At 34.1% G+C, this 18,806-nt stretch overlaps 2 protein-coding genes across 5 annotated transcripts in view; one reads left to right on the top strand and one right to left on the bottom strand.

The window, feature by feature from the left end:
- LOC135204237 (ADAM 17-like protease) overlaps positions 1-7,039 on the top strand; it is a gene marked incomplete at its 5' end in the record, with an annotated part of 78,169 nt that extends 71,130 nt beyond the window's left edge. Inside the window, 1 exon segment of the mRNA XM_064234347.1 lies at positions 2,559-7,039. Coding sequence (XP_064090417.1) covers positions 2,559-2,706 — 148 coding nt within the window.
- A 790-nt stretch (positions 7,040-7,829) lies between these two features.
- LOC135204236 (ADAM 17-like protease) overlaps positions 7,830-18,806 on the bottom strand; it is an 80,507-nt gene continuing 69,530 nt past the window's right edge. The window contains exons 10-13 of one of the 4 annotated variants that reach the window (XR_010312143.1): positions 17,763-18,204; positions 17,105-17,220; positions 12,943-16,447; positions 7,830-12,680 (exon numbers count right to left, since the gene is read on the bottom strand). Coding sequence is in view for 2 of the 4 variants with exons in the window: in XM_064234345.1 (XP_064090415.1) it covers positions 16,010-16,447; positions 17,105-17,220; positions 17,763-18,204 (996 nt within the window). In the remaining 2 variants the exon portion in view is untranslated. Of the gene's footprint in view, positions 16,448-17,104; positions 17,221-17,762; positions 18,205-18,806 lie in introns of all 4 variants that reach the window. The other 3 variants (XR_010312142.1, XM_064234345.1, XM_064234346.1) reach the window with 3 other exon arrangements.

Raw genomic sequence — 18,806 nt, 5'->3', positions numbered from 1 at the left:
TGACAACTTGCCTTCCGTTTATCATTATTGGATGTAGAACCCTTAGAAATATGAAAATATTTATGGATAGTAGCAATTGAATATACCATGCATTAATCAAATTGAATTACTGTATGTAGTTTAATAACTATTGAAAGCCTAATAATAATTCATTTTTAGGTAAATTTATTCAGTATTTCAATAATTATCACTGATAACTGATACATTTTAAATTTTATTAAATTGGTATCTTGGTACCAATGAGCTGCTTTAAAAGATTCACTTTTGGTAATTCTATAACTACAGGTAAGACATTATGTCCAAGATTTTTTGTCATAATTTTTAGTTATCACTTGAATTTTTTCAGCATGTCTTGGTCCAGCAGTTAGGAATTAAGTTTTTTGGACAGTTAAGGCAGACTAAATAAAAACTTAATCATGGAATGTTCAGACTTGATATAACTGCAAATCCTGCTTATTTATGTATAGTGAATGTTGCTGTATCCATATTTTCTTAAAAAAAATTTTACAAAAATATATCTCCGTTATCTTTGTGCTATCGTTCGGCTGAGGTAAGCATCACCACCCTTTTATATATTTGTTTAGAGTAGAAGAGCAGTGTAGTTCACTGATATAGAGCAATGTATATACTTCATACTGCATATCTTGCAGTGTTTCAAACTATATTATTTATGACTTGAAGTTTGGATTCAAATGTTGCTTAATGGCATTGATAAACTGCATATTCAAAATTAAGATTTACTATTCTTGAGAAATTCACAATTGTAGTCATCTGCACCCTCACCATCTCTTCATTAGTTTGAATCTCATCACATTTTTTTTTTACATACAAACTCTTTACCCTATGCCTTGCTGTAATTTGTTCGCTCTTTATTGTTCTGCTTTTGTGCAAGCTCAGGATCCCATAGCACTTTGACCAGCTAGTACTGCCTTATTAGTCTATTACATTTGTATTTTTTTTTTTTCACTTTACCATGTTTGTTGGGAAACCTTGTGAATAGTGTCCAAGAGACTGTAATCTGCTCGTGTCAGTAACATTTGCATTTATCCATGTTTTTATTTAAGTTAATAGTTTAATAACATTTAGTGGGCTTGGTACAAATGAGTTTGTTATAAAATTAATTAGTGTTTTCTTCTTGCTAATGTCATTACCAGCCTGAGAATAGTCTATATAAGACTCAGAGGTCTGGAAAAACTAATCCTTATTACTGTCATTGGCGAGAAGTTGTGGATTATTTTGAAAGTTGCATTTATCATAAAGGGTCAAAAATTCTAAAACATTTTGTGAAAATGTCCAATTTATATTTATAAAACATGACCAGAGACACTATTACCAAGTATGTACCTTTTTAGTCCAGTACTTTAGTCATTGTATTAAAAACGACTGCTTGAAAATGGCTTTTGAGAGGTTGAAGCTCTTGTATCAAATACAGAACTAATGTATCACTATTTGTATTTGGGAATTTAAAAAGTTGTATTTTTGGATAAAAGTTCACAATAACAATTAAATTACAGGCAGTCCCCGGGTTACGACGGGGGTTCCGTTCTTGAGACTCGTTGTAACCTGAAAATCATCGTAAGCCGGAACATCATCAAAAATCCTAAGAAAACCTTACTTTTAATGCTTTGGGTGCATTCAAAACTATGTAAACTGCATTCTTATTGCATTTTTCATCAAAAAACACTTCAAATATTGATTATTTTGCATTTTTGGTGTCATATTTCTTGTGCCAGATGAGCGTTGTAGGCATCATAACCCTGGAACATGCGTCGTAACCCTGGAAATAATTTCTGATGAATATAATTGAAAAGCGCCTCAACCTCGGAATGTCGTAAGCCGAACCCGTCGTAACCCGGGCGACTGCCTGTACTGAGTAAATAAATACAGCACAGCATCTCCCTTGAAATTGATGACTGGTTAAAATTTTAACCAGTATGAATTCCAACTCTGATTTTTTTTTGTCAACCTTTATACTTTGAGTATTTTCTGTGATTTGATGTTGATACTGTATATAATAGGTATATTATTTTTTTAATTAATCCTTTAGACCAACCTATATGGTTGTCAGGGATTTTTTTTTTTTTTTTTTTACAGTTCAGTAAATTGTTGAATAATAATGATATCCATAACTGTCTACCTTTTGGCAGTTATGTGCAACTGGTGATTGAAAATTGGAATGCATTGGTTTCCAGGAGTACACAGTAGAGTAGAAATTACACAATTTTTTTAATATTTTGGAATGCATGTGGTCATTTCTATTGAAAAAGATACACTTCATCACAGGAGTAGGTGATGTTGCATTCTCCTCCGACAGAATCGTTTTGTACCTTAAGGTCATCTGCTTCAGTAGTAATGGCTTCAGATTCATATTCTTTTAAGTGTTAAAAACAATAACTAATCCAACTACCTTGATAGAGTCCACCCATGGAGTGAGTAACTGTACTCTAGTGTAATTTTCATTTGCATTGTAATTATTAAGTTAGGTAAACTTTCTGCTCTTTGAGTATCTATGTGATTTAATTTGATCTTAACATAATGTGATTTAATTTAATTTGCAGAGAATGTGAAAGGTACAGGGAGTTTGCTGAACGCTGGCAACGAGCTTCTCTGAGACATGGGTTCCCTAAACCAACTCGGAAACCTGGATTTGGTGATGTTGTAGATGAGGCCGCAAAACACTTGCTGCACCAGGCCTCTGTACACTAAGTTTGGTGAGTGTTTTATATTATAACACTTCACATAGTATTTGCACAAAATTTTTTGTGTCAAAATACAATTGTTATGTTTGATCAAGAAATGGTTATAAGTGAATGATTATTTTAAAGGAAATATTTAAAACTGTTGTTACTTGCAATGCTATCAAACCGTACTTTGTATATAAATCTGTGATTGTCACTAAAGATACATCTGCCAAAAATGTTTTAGAATACTGTACTGTGTTAGTTGACAAATCCAGAGACCAGATAGGTTCTGCTGTCTTATTAGCAATATTTAGTATCCTACAAATCCCAAATTTTAAGCATTTTTTTCTTATGTATTAGTTAAACTATGGCAAATGTGACTACACTGGCTATGTGGATGATGATCAAAATTTGTCATATTGTTGACAGTAAGGCTGTTTATTGCAACTGTGCAAGGCACAAAGGCAAGTAAATGTGAATATAATTGTGTAGTATATTTAAATATTTTACAATAAAAGTTGTAATATACACCAGTTGCCCTGTTAGCTTTGGTAAAAAAATATGAAATTTCTAGCCCCCACAGATGGTTTATGTTATTCTATTGTTTATTTTAGTGTTATCATTACTGTATAAATTATTTTGGCAATACTGTAACACAAAGTCATTTTCATACTCTGATAGGTGTAGCCCAAAAGATGTTGCCAAGAACTTGTAGTGCCATCTACATTGTTCCAGTTCAGCCACCTATTTCTTAGTAAATTAGATTTATTACCTGTTTTACAATGCTGATAATTTATTTACCAAAGACTTCAATATTGCTGTAGCATCCATTACTAGAGTGGACTCAGGGTTGTCATTCTAATCACATAATCTCTTCAGTTTTGTAAAAGGATGAGAATTTCTTGTAAAAAATTATCTGCAAAGTGGCAGTGCTCCTTAATGATAAAGGGCATATTGCTACACCACTTCATTGCCAGAAATTAACGGTTATATGAAGTGAGTGGAAATGTTAAATCTTCCCATACTATTATTGTTGTCAGTTATAACATAATACAATAATTAAATTGCAGTGTAATCATGTAACTTTAATAATTGTCTCTTCATGGGTATTTTAACTACTTATGAATGAAGGAAATGATTGAAGAAGGTGAACTATATAATATTAAGTAATCATACAGAGTTCTTTATCACTAGTATCTTGGTTTTCCTTTAAAAACAGGTTTCCTCATGCAAGTTCTCTACCCTTCACTTGTATAATACTTTTATTATATAAAAATAAACATCTTGGTGCTATATTTATACCTCAAAATGTATTGTGATATGTACACATTTTTATACTGGGGAGCATTAGATTAACTAATTTATTTACTTGGATTGTGATAGTTGATTGTTGCAACATACGAAAATGCCATATCGTCACTATAGCCCACTCCTCAGGATGATTAGAAACTTGTTCTTTTCTTATTTCATACTCTGTGTTCTTTTATGGATGTGTATACTAGATGCATATAATGGAGTGGTTTAATATTCAAATGATGTTAGAAATGGTATTAAAAATTTATTTAAATGCATTTTACATTTGTTTAAATGTAAAATGCATTAGTTTACGTAAAATCAAGTTTTAAGAGCGTGTAAATTACAGAGCTAATTCGTTGTTGGGTAGTACCTCGATGGATGTGTGGTTTACATGCTCGCTTACTGATTTGGTAGTCATGAGTTTGCTTCCCCACTCTGCCGACATGGAATCGGTGGAATTTGTTTCTGGTGATTAGAAACTAATTTCTCAATATAAATGTGTTTCAGATCCAACAAGAAGCTGTTGGTCCCATAGCGAGCTAACTAATTGGCTCCTAGTCAAGTAAAAATATCTAATCCTTCCAGCCAGCCCTAGGAGAGCTGTTAATCAGCTCAGTGGTCTGGTTAAACTAAGGTATACTTAACTTCATTGGTGAAAAAAGGGGATATTTTGCATTATTGATGTCGACTAGTTTTCATTTTGTTCTCAGAGTACATAGTGATGGAATTAAGTTCCATCACCTGTACTGACTGTTCCTTGTTGATCGCTGGCAGAGAGCTTATTCAGTCTGCCGATTCTTTGGTTGAAGCAGTGTGTGATCGACCCAGCTCTCTTCCTTTGTCAGCCTCTTGTTCACCTTTTCCTATTGAGTGGCACCCTAACTGTAACTGGAAGCTGGAATTCTCCAATGGCTCCAGTGTGTTTTCTCAAAAGGTAACAACCAATTTATTTCTCTACCTCTAGTATTTTGGCAAACATGCATCAAGGGGGAAACATCTATGATTTGGTATAGAAGGGCATTTGGAGCTTATGCTTAACAGGTCACAGACTTTTCCTTTTACCTCGAACGGATCAGGTCCATTCCCTTTCAGTGTGTGTTGTAAAGACTATGGTTTGCCTTTATAGTTTTTATCAGATTGGGTTAAGCCTCTCATGTAAACTATAAGGTTTGCCTTCTTCGAGGGAGTTATTATTATTATTATTATTATTATTATTATTATTATTATTATAATGCCTCTATCTCTTGGGAACTTCAGTCCCAACTGACTTCCATCCTTTTGTGCTTTAAGCATCAAGTGACTTCGTCCTTTAGTGCTTTAAGCAACAAGAGACTTCTGTCCTTTAGTGCTTTAAGCATCACACAGTATTTCTCAAGACTATTCCTCTTTGGACAATTTTTTCCCTCGACTCTTCTTTCCTGACCTCAGTGCATGATTGGGATTTTGACATGCTGTATCACGTTCAGCTAAGTCTTGTTCTTGACATAAAATGAAGCGAATGACCCTCATACAAAATAATACAATCAAATCAAATTCACACATTGATTTAGTTACCTTAATTTTTCCATCCAAATCTAAGGTAGAGCGATCCCCTGGTCTGGGACCACAGCCCCTTCCCTTCTTCCCTCTCTAACTCACAGAAGGGGAAGGAAAAGATGAAGCTCCTCCCAGAGGGGGTGACAGGGAGTATGGGATGATTGCGAAGGAAGAGGAGGTTAGTACTTCGATGTGGTGGGAGGTGTCTTACCCTCATCACAGGTCTCCCAATGTATTCCTCCTCCCAGCAAACTTCCCCCACTGTGTCATAGACCAAACGGACCACTCCGCACAAAAAAAAAAAAAAAAAGTTACCCAAGCCCCTGACATGATGGACAAAGGGCGTGAAAATCGATCTATTGAGGCGCAGATTTTGCCGCACCTCCTACCCTCTTTCCTGGGGCAGGGTACAAGGTTGTTGTGACTCATGGGTTTGCATGATTCAGTATATCACATACACATTATCACAACAACCATCATAACTTATAATAAGAAATAACAAAGAAAAATCCCACCGGAATTGAAAGAAAACAGCAGTTAACAGTCGGGCAGAGAGCGGTGGAGAACATGTCCATCCGTGACAATGGCCGAAAGCAAATTGGAATGTTTACATCCAGTCGGAGGGACTACCAATGACCAGACCGGTAGTTGACTACCCAACTGCCTTGTCAAAGAATTCAGCGGCCGTGTCCAGGCTACACTTTAAGTAATTCCTATAGTAAAGGACTGAGGGTTTGTATAACATGTAGGAACAAAACAATTAGTTTTTATTCTGCATACGAGCCAAAAGAAAAATTGATAAAATTGGTTGGGTGAGAATGGGCATCCCCTTACCCCCATTCCCCACTTGGGTGCTACCCTTGTCATAACTTGAAGATACTGCAATATAGAAGGCTAAGGTTTGTATACCTAGGAACACTATCTTGTGCATTAAAAGCTGAGCTTTTGCTATAAAAGCTAAGCTTTTGCTACTTGCAGATTACTAAAACATTAACTTAAAAACAGTATGCAGATAAACTTCATTAACCTTTTTGAGATTCTCCAGTGACATCAGGCAAATGTAATCTCTTTGAGATTCCACAAGCGAAGTTTGGACTCTTAAAAAAATTTAAAAAGGTTAATATATTTCATTCAAGACACTAGACACCCATCTGCACTTTGCAACAAGATGGTATACATATTTGTCAGAATTCCATTGCTTTGTTTTATTGCAAATATAATTAAACCTGTAATGCATTGCTTTGTTTTATTGTAAATGGAATGAAACCTGTGATACAGATCAGTTTATATATTCATATGAACTTTATGTTGCGCTTCCTCTGATAACAATGGTGTCTAATCTCTTCAAATGACAATTAGTTTAAAATCAAGAATATAGTAGTGAAAAATGATAATTATTATTGAACTTTGTACTTAAATATATAACATCAGATCATTCCTTACCTAGTCATTGTGTTTATTACAATATTATTATGATATAATATTAATTGTATCTATTCAAAAGTTTAAATAAAAATTTTAGAGTATTTAGTAGTCTTGTATTAGAAACCCTGCCAGTAAATATTTAAGATGTATGTATTTAAGGTTTGTTGGTGATTTACATTGTTCATCTTCCACAATGTGGTGGGTATTACAAATTGTCAATGGTTCAACACAAGCATTATTCTGAAACAATTATTTCAAAACAATTCATAGTATACAAACATCATTAATGAGCAGATAAAGGTCATCTTTGGAAAGAGCATGACATAGTCCAAAATTGGTCTACTCGGCATGAACAACATACTCTCAACCAATACCTATATGGAGAAGAAACCATGCATAGAGCTGTCTCTGAAACAGGAAGTTCACCCACAGGTTTGCTGATTTGTGAGAGAAGAGAATCAATGCTTTCCTTCTCGTCACCAACAGCCTTCTCCAATACAGGCACAACTGTAAAGGAAAAACCTGCAGGTGTCTTCGACTTTTGATACAGAAGAAGAAAAATTGAATCCCATTTGTCCAAAAACACCCACAGGGAGGCTGTTTGTCAGCCTGGAGACTAGCAAGTATCTATCAGAGTGGTTTCACAGTCCTCTGGAGAACGACCCCTCCATTGTGAGGGGGAGTCACTCTTCAATCAAGTTGAGACCAAACAATGATCTTGCTTCAGGACTACATCCTAAGGTACATTTAATAATATTTGCTTTTAAAGCACTGAAATATAATTCCATCTAAAATAAAATTGCTACCAAATAACTATGTTAAAACTTTTCTACACGTTCGAAATTAGTTTCTTTTATCAAAATTCTTGTTCTTGGCAAAGAATGAAGAGAATGACCCTCATGTATATAAAGTATATTTCACTGTATTAAGACAAAATAATACAATCAAATTCACACATTCATGGACACATACTAATCAACATCAAAAAGACAAGCCAAGTACAAATATAATGCAAAATGCTTAAAAATCTTGTCATTGATGATAAATACATCACAAAGAGTACATATCAGTGTCCTGATTTATGATATACAGTACATACTAAGTGTTCCACTACTAATGCTTATTAGGCCACAAACTTCATGTAAGGAAATTTCTGCACACGTGTTCATGAGCAAGTTTCTGTGTGCGTGCGCATATTGGCTTTTCCCAAATAAAATTAAGTCATTATAAAAGTGTCTTTCAACAGCAGATAACCTATTTATAATGCACATTTCAAGTTATCTTAACAAGCACCTGTACTCTACCAAAGACACTGTGCTCCTAATCTAATACATAAGCACTACTGAAACTTAATAATTAAGAGAACTGCTATCAGCTTTCTATACAAAATTTTTTTTTCTGGAAATCTGTACAGCCCTTTCAAGATGCACTTTCAAACACCTGCAAACAGGGTACCACATGTTATGTCAAGTTCAAGTTATATTTCATGTACTATTTTGTTCTTTATAAATTAAAAAAACAGAGACCCTTGTTAGGCTCACTACAAAGGGGTTCACGTTAAATACTACTGCTCAATTCAATTACAAGTCTAATCAAAACACTTGGAAATAGTCCTTAAAAATAATTTTAAACATCATGTTATCAGGAAAAATTTTTGCAAGTAAAAGTGAGTGTGATGTTCTGATGCAAGTTTACCACTTACTGCAATGTACTGAAGTATTTCCATCTACAAACTTCCTACAATTCCTCCTTAGTGTATAAAAGATCATAATGGTAGAGCACAAATTTCTCTAGGTACAGCATGGTAAATTCTTGCCTCATAATCAAGTTCAATCAATACTTTCTTAACATCCTTGTTTAAAACTGGTTCAATATGTTATTATAGCCTCTCCTATGAGTGTTATAAAATATCTTATAATTATGAACATCACAAAAGGTTATTTTTAATGATAGTAACTTACCCTAAATGCCAATTGTTCTGCCACCACAAAATAAACCTACGTTCATTCCATGGTGCAAACCTGGCAAACAAAAGACCCATTACTCAGAGGAAAATCCAAACCAATCACCTATGTATGCAACTTTTGGTTCAGTCTGGGAACTTGGCTGCAGTTATTTTCCCACAAAATACTATACTACAATGATTTTGTAACTATACAGGTAACTTTGAAATGAGTAACTGAAGTTGTCTTGCAAGTTGTTGGAGAAAGTAACCTAGAGATCTTGTGCTTGTTCACAGAGCTAAGATAGCCACCTTCAGCAGTCACTTCATTCAAAAGTCAAATTACTTGAAGGCTAATACGTATAAGGGTTACATACTGAACACTGAAGTAAGGTCACACCTAGTTAAACAGACAGCTTAAGGACCTACTTCTCAAGTTCATAGGTATTCCAGATCTTTGCAAAATTTATGAACACCTCACTTTTCATAATCACCAATCTCAGTAGTGCTGATCTGTTGCACACTGTTTAATGATTCCTTTTCTTCCTCAGAAAACACAAAGCATTACTGGAGTAAAGGCAAAGAAGAAAAAAAGGTTCACTGCAAACTATTTGGTCTAGCAAGCCATCAGGTCATATTCGGAGAAAACCCATTCTGTCTGCTGGATTGCTGGATAATTTCCAGGCATGAATGTCCTCTCAGTCTGCTACACAGTCCAGTGTCCCAAAACATTGTAGACATGTCCGTCTAAGAATGAGAATGGTCCTTCCACAACAACTTGTTGATCCAGCTCCCTCACTTCCACTGATGCTCTTTACAAATTTTGGACATTTACCATCTCTTATCCATGCACCCTTCTAGTCCAGCCTCTCTTTTGACACCATGTCATGTTCAATGCACAGTACTGAGATCGATGTGACCACTTCAACAACAGTTCCTTTCCAGTCACTAGATTTGATGTGCTTATAATAATTCCAAATTCCTTATATTCCAGCTCTTTAAAATTTTTAAATCTTATTCTGATACTGCTGGAACATTCTGCCATCTCTACACATAGCACCTCCCATTGCTTCCTCAATTACATTGATAATCAGAAAAGGATTCACACCCTCGAGATACTAAAAAGGACACAATCAATGAATGATGCAAGCCTGGTCATTTTTGAGCTAACAAAAATCCTGAATCAACTTTCTTCTCTAGCCTCGCCTTGCTTTAACTGGAGTCTTAATGATGACCAATATGCAAAATACATTCTGCATATTAGTCATAATCATTGTTGGTAGGTGCTCTAGTAATGCAGCATAGTACAAATAATATGAACTGTATATTTATACTTGGAACATATTAAGTTCTCTAAAAAGTGTTAATTTCTTTAGAAACAAAAGGCAATTCTCCCCACCCCCCACCAAAAAAAAAAAAAAAAAAAAAAAGAGAGAGAGAAAAAAAAAAAAAAAAAAAAGAGAGAGAACTTGAGGTAATCTTCAGAATTAGTCATTGGCCCAAAAGAATCATTACCAATAGTAGTGTGTCTCCCCATCTCTTGTAATCATTGCAGACCGAGGTCCAACATGTTCCTGTTCTGTCAAATCATTAACAATGTTTTACTTATGACTCTTGACTACAAACAGAACCATAGGTTCACAGTATGTATGTCTCAATTCATGGCTTAATTTTGTCGTGGAATACAGAGCACTCAAAATGGTGGTCACCCTTCAGCCACTCTTTGATCACAATATCTCAATGTATTGTGAAATCTAGTTGTACTAGAGAAAAGGGATGCAATGCATCATAACCAATCACAGACTAAACCAAGAAATAATGGTATTCTGTCTCCACTGCAGCCAACATCACTCATGTACTTAAATATAACAATTTCTGCAAAAACTATCCAACATTTCCAAAATTACACATTTTCTTTGTCTGGAAGCAAAAGAGCTCCTGTTTCCTGTTTTGATGCCTCATTCGATACTGTATTATCAGCCACCTCCAATTAAGATTTACAAGGCTACTGGAAAGATCTATTGCTATTAATACTGAAGAGTGCCAAAACAGGCACAATGACACATTAGACTAGAAAATTGTGCTGGAACTTAAAATGATAATAATGAAAATCATAATAATTAGAAATTAATAAAAATGCATACTCATTAATTTAGTACATAGCAAAATTAACCATAATTTTTTTCAAAAAAGATTAAACTGATCATACCAAATACAAACTTCCATGAACTATATCCAATGCCTACAGTTGAATCAAGACATATTTGTTATATTTGGGCACTGAAATATGAAAAATAAACTGTTTTGGGTACTATAAAAAATATATGCAATGTACATATATGGTACTGTCTGCAACATATATTAATCTTTAAAGCACATAAACATAAGTACAATGATTACCTAATATACTCAAGTATACTACATTTAATAGTCCCATTTAACTGATTACAATGACATAAATGGAGCTATTACATGTGTATTGAAAAACATATAGGAATACAAAGTTACCTATGGCTAATTGTGAATAATTTAGCTACCAACCAACCTTTTCCTATATGGATGGCAAACAGTATCCGTTCCAATTTGCCTCTGGCATGAGCTAATAATAGTCCTTAAGGAAAGCTGACAAGGTTAAAATGGATATGGCAATGACATATGAATATGACAAAAAGTATTTACAAGTAGCTGATGCATGAATAATAGCCTTCACTTCTTCCAAATAATTATTTTCCTTCATTGGAGGAGTAACTCTTTTGCTATCAAGATCAAAGAAAAACCATTATAGTTATTACCTTTCATCTTTCCTATTGAGTAAATGTGTGATTCATATTTACTATTTACTCTTGTGTTGAAAACATACTAAATTATCCACTTCTTGCTGATTTAAAACCTATATGATAACAAAAGCTGAATCTCTGTTATCATATGTCAAATGTACAAGATGTGATCATTTCATATTTCAAAACTTTTACTTGAGTGAACTCCATTAGCATAACCAACATCATTTCTGAACTTGGAAATCTAAGTAAATTTCTAACGTAAGTACTCAGTTTGTTACGCAAGTTTCACAAATGGTACAAGATGTGTCAGTCCTTCTAAAGTTAAGGACTGGAGTTAAATTCAAAATTAAGGTGCATCAGTATTTTTGACATTTTAACACAATTCAGCATCTGTAAAGAAATCTACTGTACTCATATATTGCAAAATATGAGAGAGCTTAGTTGTATGGTTTCAATAAAGCTATAGAAGTTGAGTCCACTGTAAATCTTACTTTAATGTTAGGAAGATATTTCCAGTGCAAAATCCTGAAAATATTTACAATATTCAGTTACCTTAAAATCATAAAACAACCATTCCGCTGCTTGCATCAGTTGTTACTAAAATTGTCAATACTACTATTCAACTTTCTTTTATGTGCTGATGGTGATATATCAAGCAAACCAAAACAATATAAATAATAATGGTATGAACCAAATATTTAAAAAATCAGTATGATACCAATTCAGAAAGAGCATATATTAGTAAACATCATGGAAACAATAAATCAAAATATCTAATTTCACATAGAAAATTTTCCTCAGACTTCGAAGAGAAAAACCCTTACTCCCAATTCTTCACTGCTACATAACTAGTAAGCTGGTAGGAAATTGAAAATACAATAGACCCACAGCTTTGGCAACCTTTTTTGACCATTTCTTTATTTAAGTTGGCAGTGATGGGCAAACTTTTCATGCAGTTTTTAGCCATGTTTGGCACCAGTATCAGGCTTCCTTTCACCTGACACTTGAACTTCTTTCATACTGCAAAAAGAATTTCTTGCTATTAACAAAGATCTAATATAGGACAAAAAAAAAAAAGAAAACTATATTCACTGTTACAAAAGCATATTTTCTATAGCCTCTACGTCACCCTTGCATAAGCTGTGAGTCCACTGTAATGTACTAGCAAAGAAGAGAAATAGCATATAAATTTCAAATGAATTTTCTTAAAAAAAACTGAATATCGTAAAGATAATGTGTAATTAAACTGATGTGACAACAAAAGAAAAGGTTTTATACTTACAAAAGCCTTTATTTTGCCTTAAATGGCATCTTCAAGTAAGTCTAGCTGAACATAAAAGTGACTATCTGAAGACTATAAACACAAATTTCCTTCTGCGGTAATAAATTATTGACCTGGTCCTACCCGAGTAACTTAAATATTTACACCTGAAAAATATAAAAATATTTGCATTGAAAATTTTAAAAAGACACCTATATGCAGTTATACGTAAGTTGAATAAACAAAAACCCTGACTTTTGTACAATTCCACTTAACTATTTATGTGAAAAGAAAACACATTCAGGTTTCACACTAAAGTATTTTGCTAAATGGCCATCTTATTCAATGAATAAAATAATTGAACATTTCAAAACTCCTGAAATGTAAGCACTTCATTCATAATCACATTACGTTTCCTATGGATTGAACATCCTCTAACAGTAAACAAAATGGTTCTTCAATAATACCAACTAGTAGAGGCATTTCAAAGAATTTAACATAATACAGTTTTTAATTAACTCAAGCTGTAACTCCTGTACTAATACCTTATGTATGAAAGTTGACATTTTTATCATCCTTATCAAATTTAAACACAGCTGAGTTATTGCTGTGCATGAGCAATTACTTAAGTCATGAAAACAATTCCTCTCCCTATAAAGGATACCAATATCCATACAACTGTAGACTTAACTTAAGGCCATCAGTCCTAGAAAGTGTTGGCACATGAAAAATATTTAAGACTGTCCACGGTAGTAATATTTTTGGAGAAGCAAAAAATTAAGTGAATATGAATATTTGCAAATTATAAAATGCAGTGGTAAATGTTAAGATATCAATTAAGGAAATTCAACACAAAGTAAAAGGAAATTGAATTACAGAGCTAGAATAAAGTTATGATAAACATGAACTAAAATTCGACATTCTTGTAAGTAGGATCACCAAAGGTCAACATATTTGATTAAACTATTATCTTCAATACACTTCAAATTCACTCTGCTTAACATTCCAGGCTAATTTATTTCTTAACTATAAAAATCTTAATTACCAAACTTGAGGCTTTTACTTACAACCACATAAATACCAATGATATACTAAAGAAAGAAACCTCTAACACTCCAATCTTTGGCTCAAGCGCAATCTTCATCATCTATAAAATCAATATGCAAACTCCACGGAAGGCTGTATTAATATACCGTCCAGACTGAAAAGTAGCTATAAAAGACTCAGAACTATTTTATTTAGCTTAAAAAGAACATTATTGAATTCCTTGTGAAAACTTCCTTTCAGGTCAGAAATGAAGTGGTTTTCCAGCAGTTAGTCCCTGTCCCTAGCGACAGAGATGCACTGAATACAAATGGTATACTATCTACAATGCCAATGTATGTGTAAATCATACAGTGTACAGTTAATGCATAACTATCAAATAAGAACACAAGATGAAATGAAATTATTTTCTATCAACATTTCTCACCCTAATCATTTTTAAAATTCAATGAAAACCAAAAAAATTTTTGGGCTGACTCCAAATGAAGATGCCCAAATTGTATTAGTCGTCTTGACAAAAGCTCCATCTATCACAGTTCTCAGAAATTATTTTAAAAAACCACAAGAAAAAACAGATGTAAACCCTCAATAAAACTAGTGGGGACGCCAAGAGAAAGGATGAAAATTAAAGAAAAAATAAAAAACAAAGCAGCTAGGAGCCAAAGCAACACTGCAGAGAACTTCTAGTATGTCCTACAATGATCTGTTAACCCTCATAAAGCTTAAGTAGTAGCAGTACATTTTTACTTTTAAATTAACATCTATTTCCCATTTGGGATCATAGTCCAACTGAGAAAGAACTTTCCATTTATGTGCACTGTATTCAGAAGAAATGATTATTGTTATACATGTAGCTGTTCAATCAGACCACTAGTTCACATCTTGAAGATGTATGACTGCCTTTTCACCTCTCTTCACCTCATTGTAACCCCCAGTGCATAACAGCAGGTTTTACTCAAAGACTATGGAAGACAAATAATTAAATTTAGTTCACCAAACATGGCACTAAACACTAGCCTGGGGATGACGACTCACTGATTCATAAATATAACCAACAACAATAAACATCCTTGATTAATACAGCTAAATATTTGCTCCAATGAGACTTCAATTATATCAGGATACAGATAAACCATATTAGTATAATGAAAAACAGGACTTATGCATATCAAAAACAGTATAAAATAACTAAATCTACCAACTATGACACTGTAAACAGACAACTAAGAGATAAAATCTACTATGAATAGAAAACAAATTTACGTAATGACAGTACTTCAAACTAAGTCACATGAACATGTGAGTCAATGTAACAGTATGGTTTGTCTCAACAATCATGACACTGCCTTACATAAAAAATCATGAAATGTATGAAATATGGAAATCAAGTGCATAAATACAAAAAAAATCCACAAGGGAATAAATAATTACGATTAGAGAATGGTCAAGCCTTGAATGAGTGCAGATGGCCAATCATTTTACCATACCATGATTCTAAAACATAACACCCAAGTCATCTATCTTGCAAGATACGGTAGTGCAAACTTCATGTGCAACCTAAATGACACTTTACAGTACTTATAAAAATTCTTTGATGTTCCATTTTGGTAATTCAGCATTCTCTTAAAGAGGCACAACATTATGTATTACTATTCATTCCACATGATGAAGGAAATGAAAATACAAGTGCTGACATCTTTTTGTCAATAGTTTTACTCCTGACTACACAATTTCCATCATTAGGCACCCTTGTGTCTCTATCTACGGTACCTTAGCAAGGTAATGGTATATATTTATGATTTACAACAGGGTAACACTATGCACAAAATAGCTTGTGATGCTATTTACCCATCAATATAAAATACAAATAACTTGTAATTACCTTTTTCCCTATGGTCATCAGTTTCCCCTTTCCATAGAAAAATCTACTGCTGGTAACAGTCATTCACTGCTACAGCAACCTTACAAACTATTACAAAATATTACTAATCTTGGTGGTAAAAAAGTTAGCAATGCATTATCAAGAGAATATTAATGAATTATTTCACATGGCACTTCCATACTGTTGAGACACAGGAGGAGACTGTGGGGTGTTCAAAGTTTGCCTACTCTCTGCGCCCTCTGGAGGCTCTCGAGTGGCAAGGACCCTTGGCCCAATATTATGAGTGCGACTAGCAGCTTCTTGAGAACGATTTGGCTCATGGACTCTAGTTCGTTTGCTATCAATGATGCGAACACTGTCAGTAGGATGAACCAACTCATTACTGTAATACCAGCGAACATATTTGTGATATTCATCTTGGCGTCGGCGATCCACATAGCTAAATATGCATGAAGCTGGTACCCAGATGATGACAGAAATAATAATAACAGTACCCACAATGTTGTCACGAAGGAACATCAGCACAGTATTGATATTGATGTCCTCAATAATGTCCCAGAAACGTTCAACAACATCTTGGACTGTCTTTTCACATTTACCCTAGAAAAAACATAGGTATAAATATTGAGGTGTTCCATCTTGATATCTATGAGGATAACTTAACGTGATTACTTCAATACATCCTGATTTTACTGACAATGCAATTGACAAAAGCCGTACAATACTAACCAAAGATAACTAAATAATATTTTTACTCATGAAATATTACGCTCTCCAATTTAACATCGGTATATTGCATTTTTTTTTTTTCTTTTTTTTACAAAAATAGCAAAATCTCAATTAAAAGTTATTTTAATTTCTATTTATACAAACCTAAACCTTTTATGTAGGAGTATCCTTTATTGGGAGCTTGAAACTGTTGTTGAAATTTGGTAACAAGGTAGTTAATGGGTGGTAAGAGAATGAGTTTGGGAAATGCCCCCTAAACTGCAATCACTGAGCATTTTTTCCTTCAGCATCAGGAACTAAGCAGGGCAGTTTTTTTTCTCATTTGGGCATCAACTTCTATAAGAGTTACAGAGCTAATTTTTTATATTTAAATCCTGCTTTTTGGAAAAAATTTTACCAAAGTACAGCTTAACATAAGTTGAGCAGATTTCAAGTTGGGAAATGGCAATAAAAGTAACTAACTTTTCTCAAATAAAGAGAGAATTGAAGAGTATGACAACATATTTAACAAAGAGAAAAATACTTTACCTTATTGCAAAACCCATGAATACAAGGTGTACCATCTGGGAGAATGTCCACAGGCGTTACAGGGAAACAAGTATCATTGAGGTTTTTGCGGCAACATCTCTTGCAAGCATCGTCAACTGGAATAAAGATGATTATTCACGTAACAAGGAAAAAATCTTTCAAAATGCCTACTACCACTGCACTCATAGCCAAGCAAACTGAAAAAAGCAGTATCAATTCTTTGCAAGGTTTAGTAAATCAAATCTGGCCTGGCATATAATGACTATGATGATACAAATAACTTTAATCCTTAATTTGATAGGATGGGGTCCTGACTGGCTTGCACTTGTCCCCAAATGAACTTTATGAAAAGTGAAAGTTCTACATGTAACCAAATATTCCCCAAACTGCAGAGGAATGCTCTGCCGAAGCAACTGATTACTTTATGATATGGGGTGGACTACATAGTACTAATCCCGTACTAACCATTTATGCTCAATAATTATGTTCCCTATTGCAGGGAATGGAGTACACACAAACGTAACTTTAGAATCCCCTTCACTCCTATCCTGAAAATGGCTTCTTTGCAACCTTTTCCTAATTATAAAGATCATTTCCACCCCAACACATGACAGTATATTATGAAAAAGAGAAAATTGTACATTTTACATTTTCTTACTTGTGTCACACATGCAGCTCTGCATATCCTGAGTTTCACAGTAAGGTTGACAAACCCCACCAAGGCATTTTCCTTTTTCAATACATGGCGTCCCATCCTCCATGGGTTTAGCTTTAGGGCATTCAGCCTTGTTGCCCTCACATCTTGCCTCATTCTCACAAGTTGCTGGCTGTTTTTCTCTACACTTGAACCCTCTGCTCATAAACTGGCAACCCAAACAGCAAGGAGAATTGCGATCACTACATTTAGCTTCAGCCCTCAATTTACAGTGCTTGTCACAGCACATATCAATGTCGTCCTGTCCTACAAGACCAGCATCACAGTCTTCTTGCCCTTCAACTCGCTGATTTCCACAATAAGACTCCTCAGGTTCAGTGAAACAACGTGAAGATTTGGCCATTAGCACACCACGGATTGCCTTGAGGCTGCATGGAGAGAACCTCTTTTGGAAGGAAAACACAAATATTAGTAGAAGAGCAAACTTCAATTGGGGAGTGATATTTCATATAATTTATGTGTTGCATACCTAGTAGGTGCCTCTTAGTTCAGTACCCATATTTACAACAAAATTTACTGCACATTCATATAAAAAAGATACGGAAGACCATAAAAAATAGTAAAGTATTGCTGTATAAAAAATAAACAAAATGAAGATTACCACTTTTCAGGTCTATTTCATTGATTTGTTCAATTCTAAGTAGAAACTGAAGAAAAATCCCTAATCGTTTTCAAATTACAATTCTGTGGAAAATACAGAGCTCACTATAAATCATATTCATTCATGATTTTACTTCATGTCCCAGATCTGTCAGAGACTGACAACTTTCCCATGTAGGCTCCAGTACTCATGATGGTCCCACAGCCAGAAAAACGAAGGGCTTGAGTAAGAAGCCCATACCCTTGCCATGATATAAAGCTATAAAGGAATTGTCTAACAGAATGTGGGAATATGGGGTGGTAAACAAATCTTCACTAGGTTAAAATCCAATAGCAGTAATATTCACAACTAAATGCCTGGCTGTAGCATGTTCTAGACCACTATTA

This window comes from Macrobrachium nipponense, chromosome 44 (genome assembly GCF_015104395.2).
Source record: "Macrobrachium nipponense isolate FS-2020 chromosome 44, ASM1510439v2, whole genome shotgun sequence".
Taxonomy (NCBI): Eukaryota; Metazoa; Arthropoda; class Malacostraca; order Decapoda; family Palaemonidae; genus Macrobrachium; species Macrobrachium nipponense.
The sequence above is the reverse complement of the archived record's forward strand: the minus strand, read 5'-3'. Positions and strand labels throughout refer to the sequence as shown.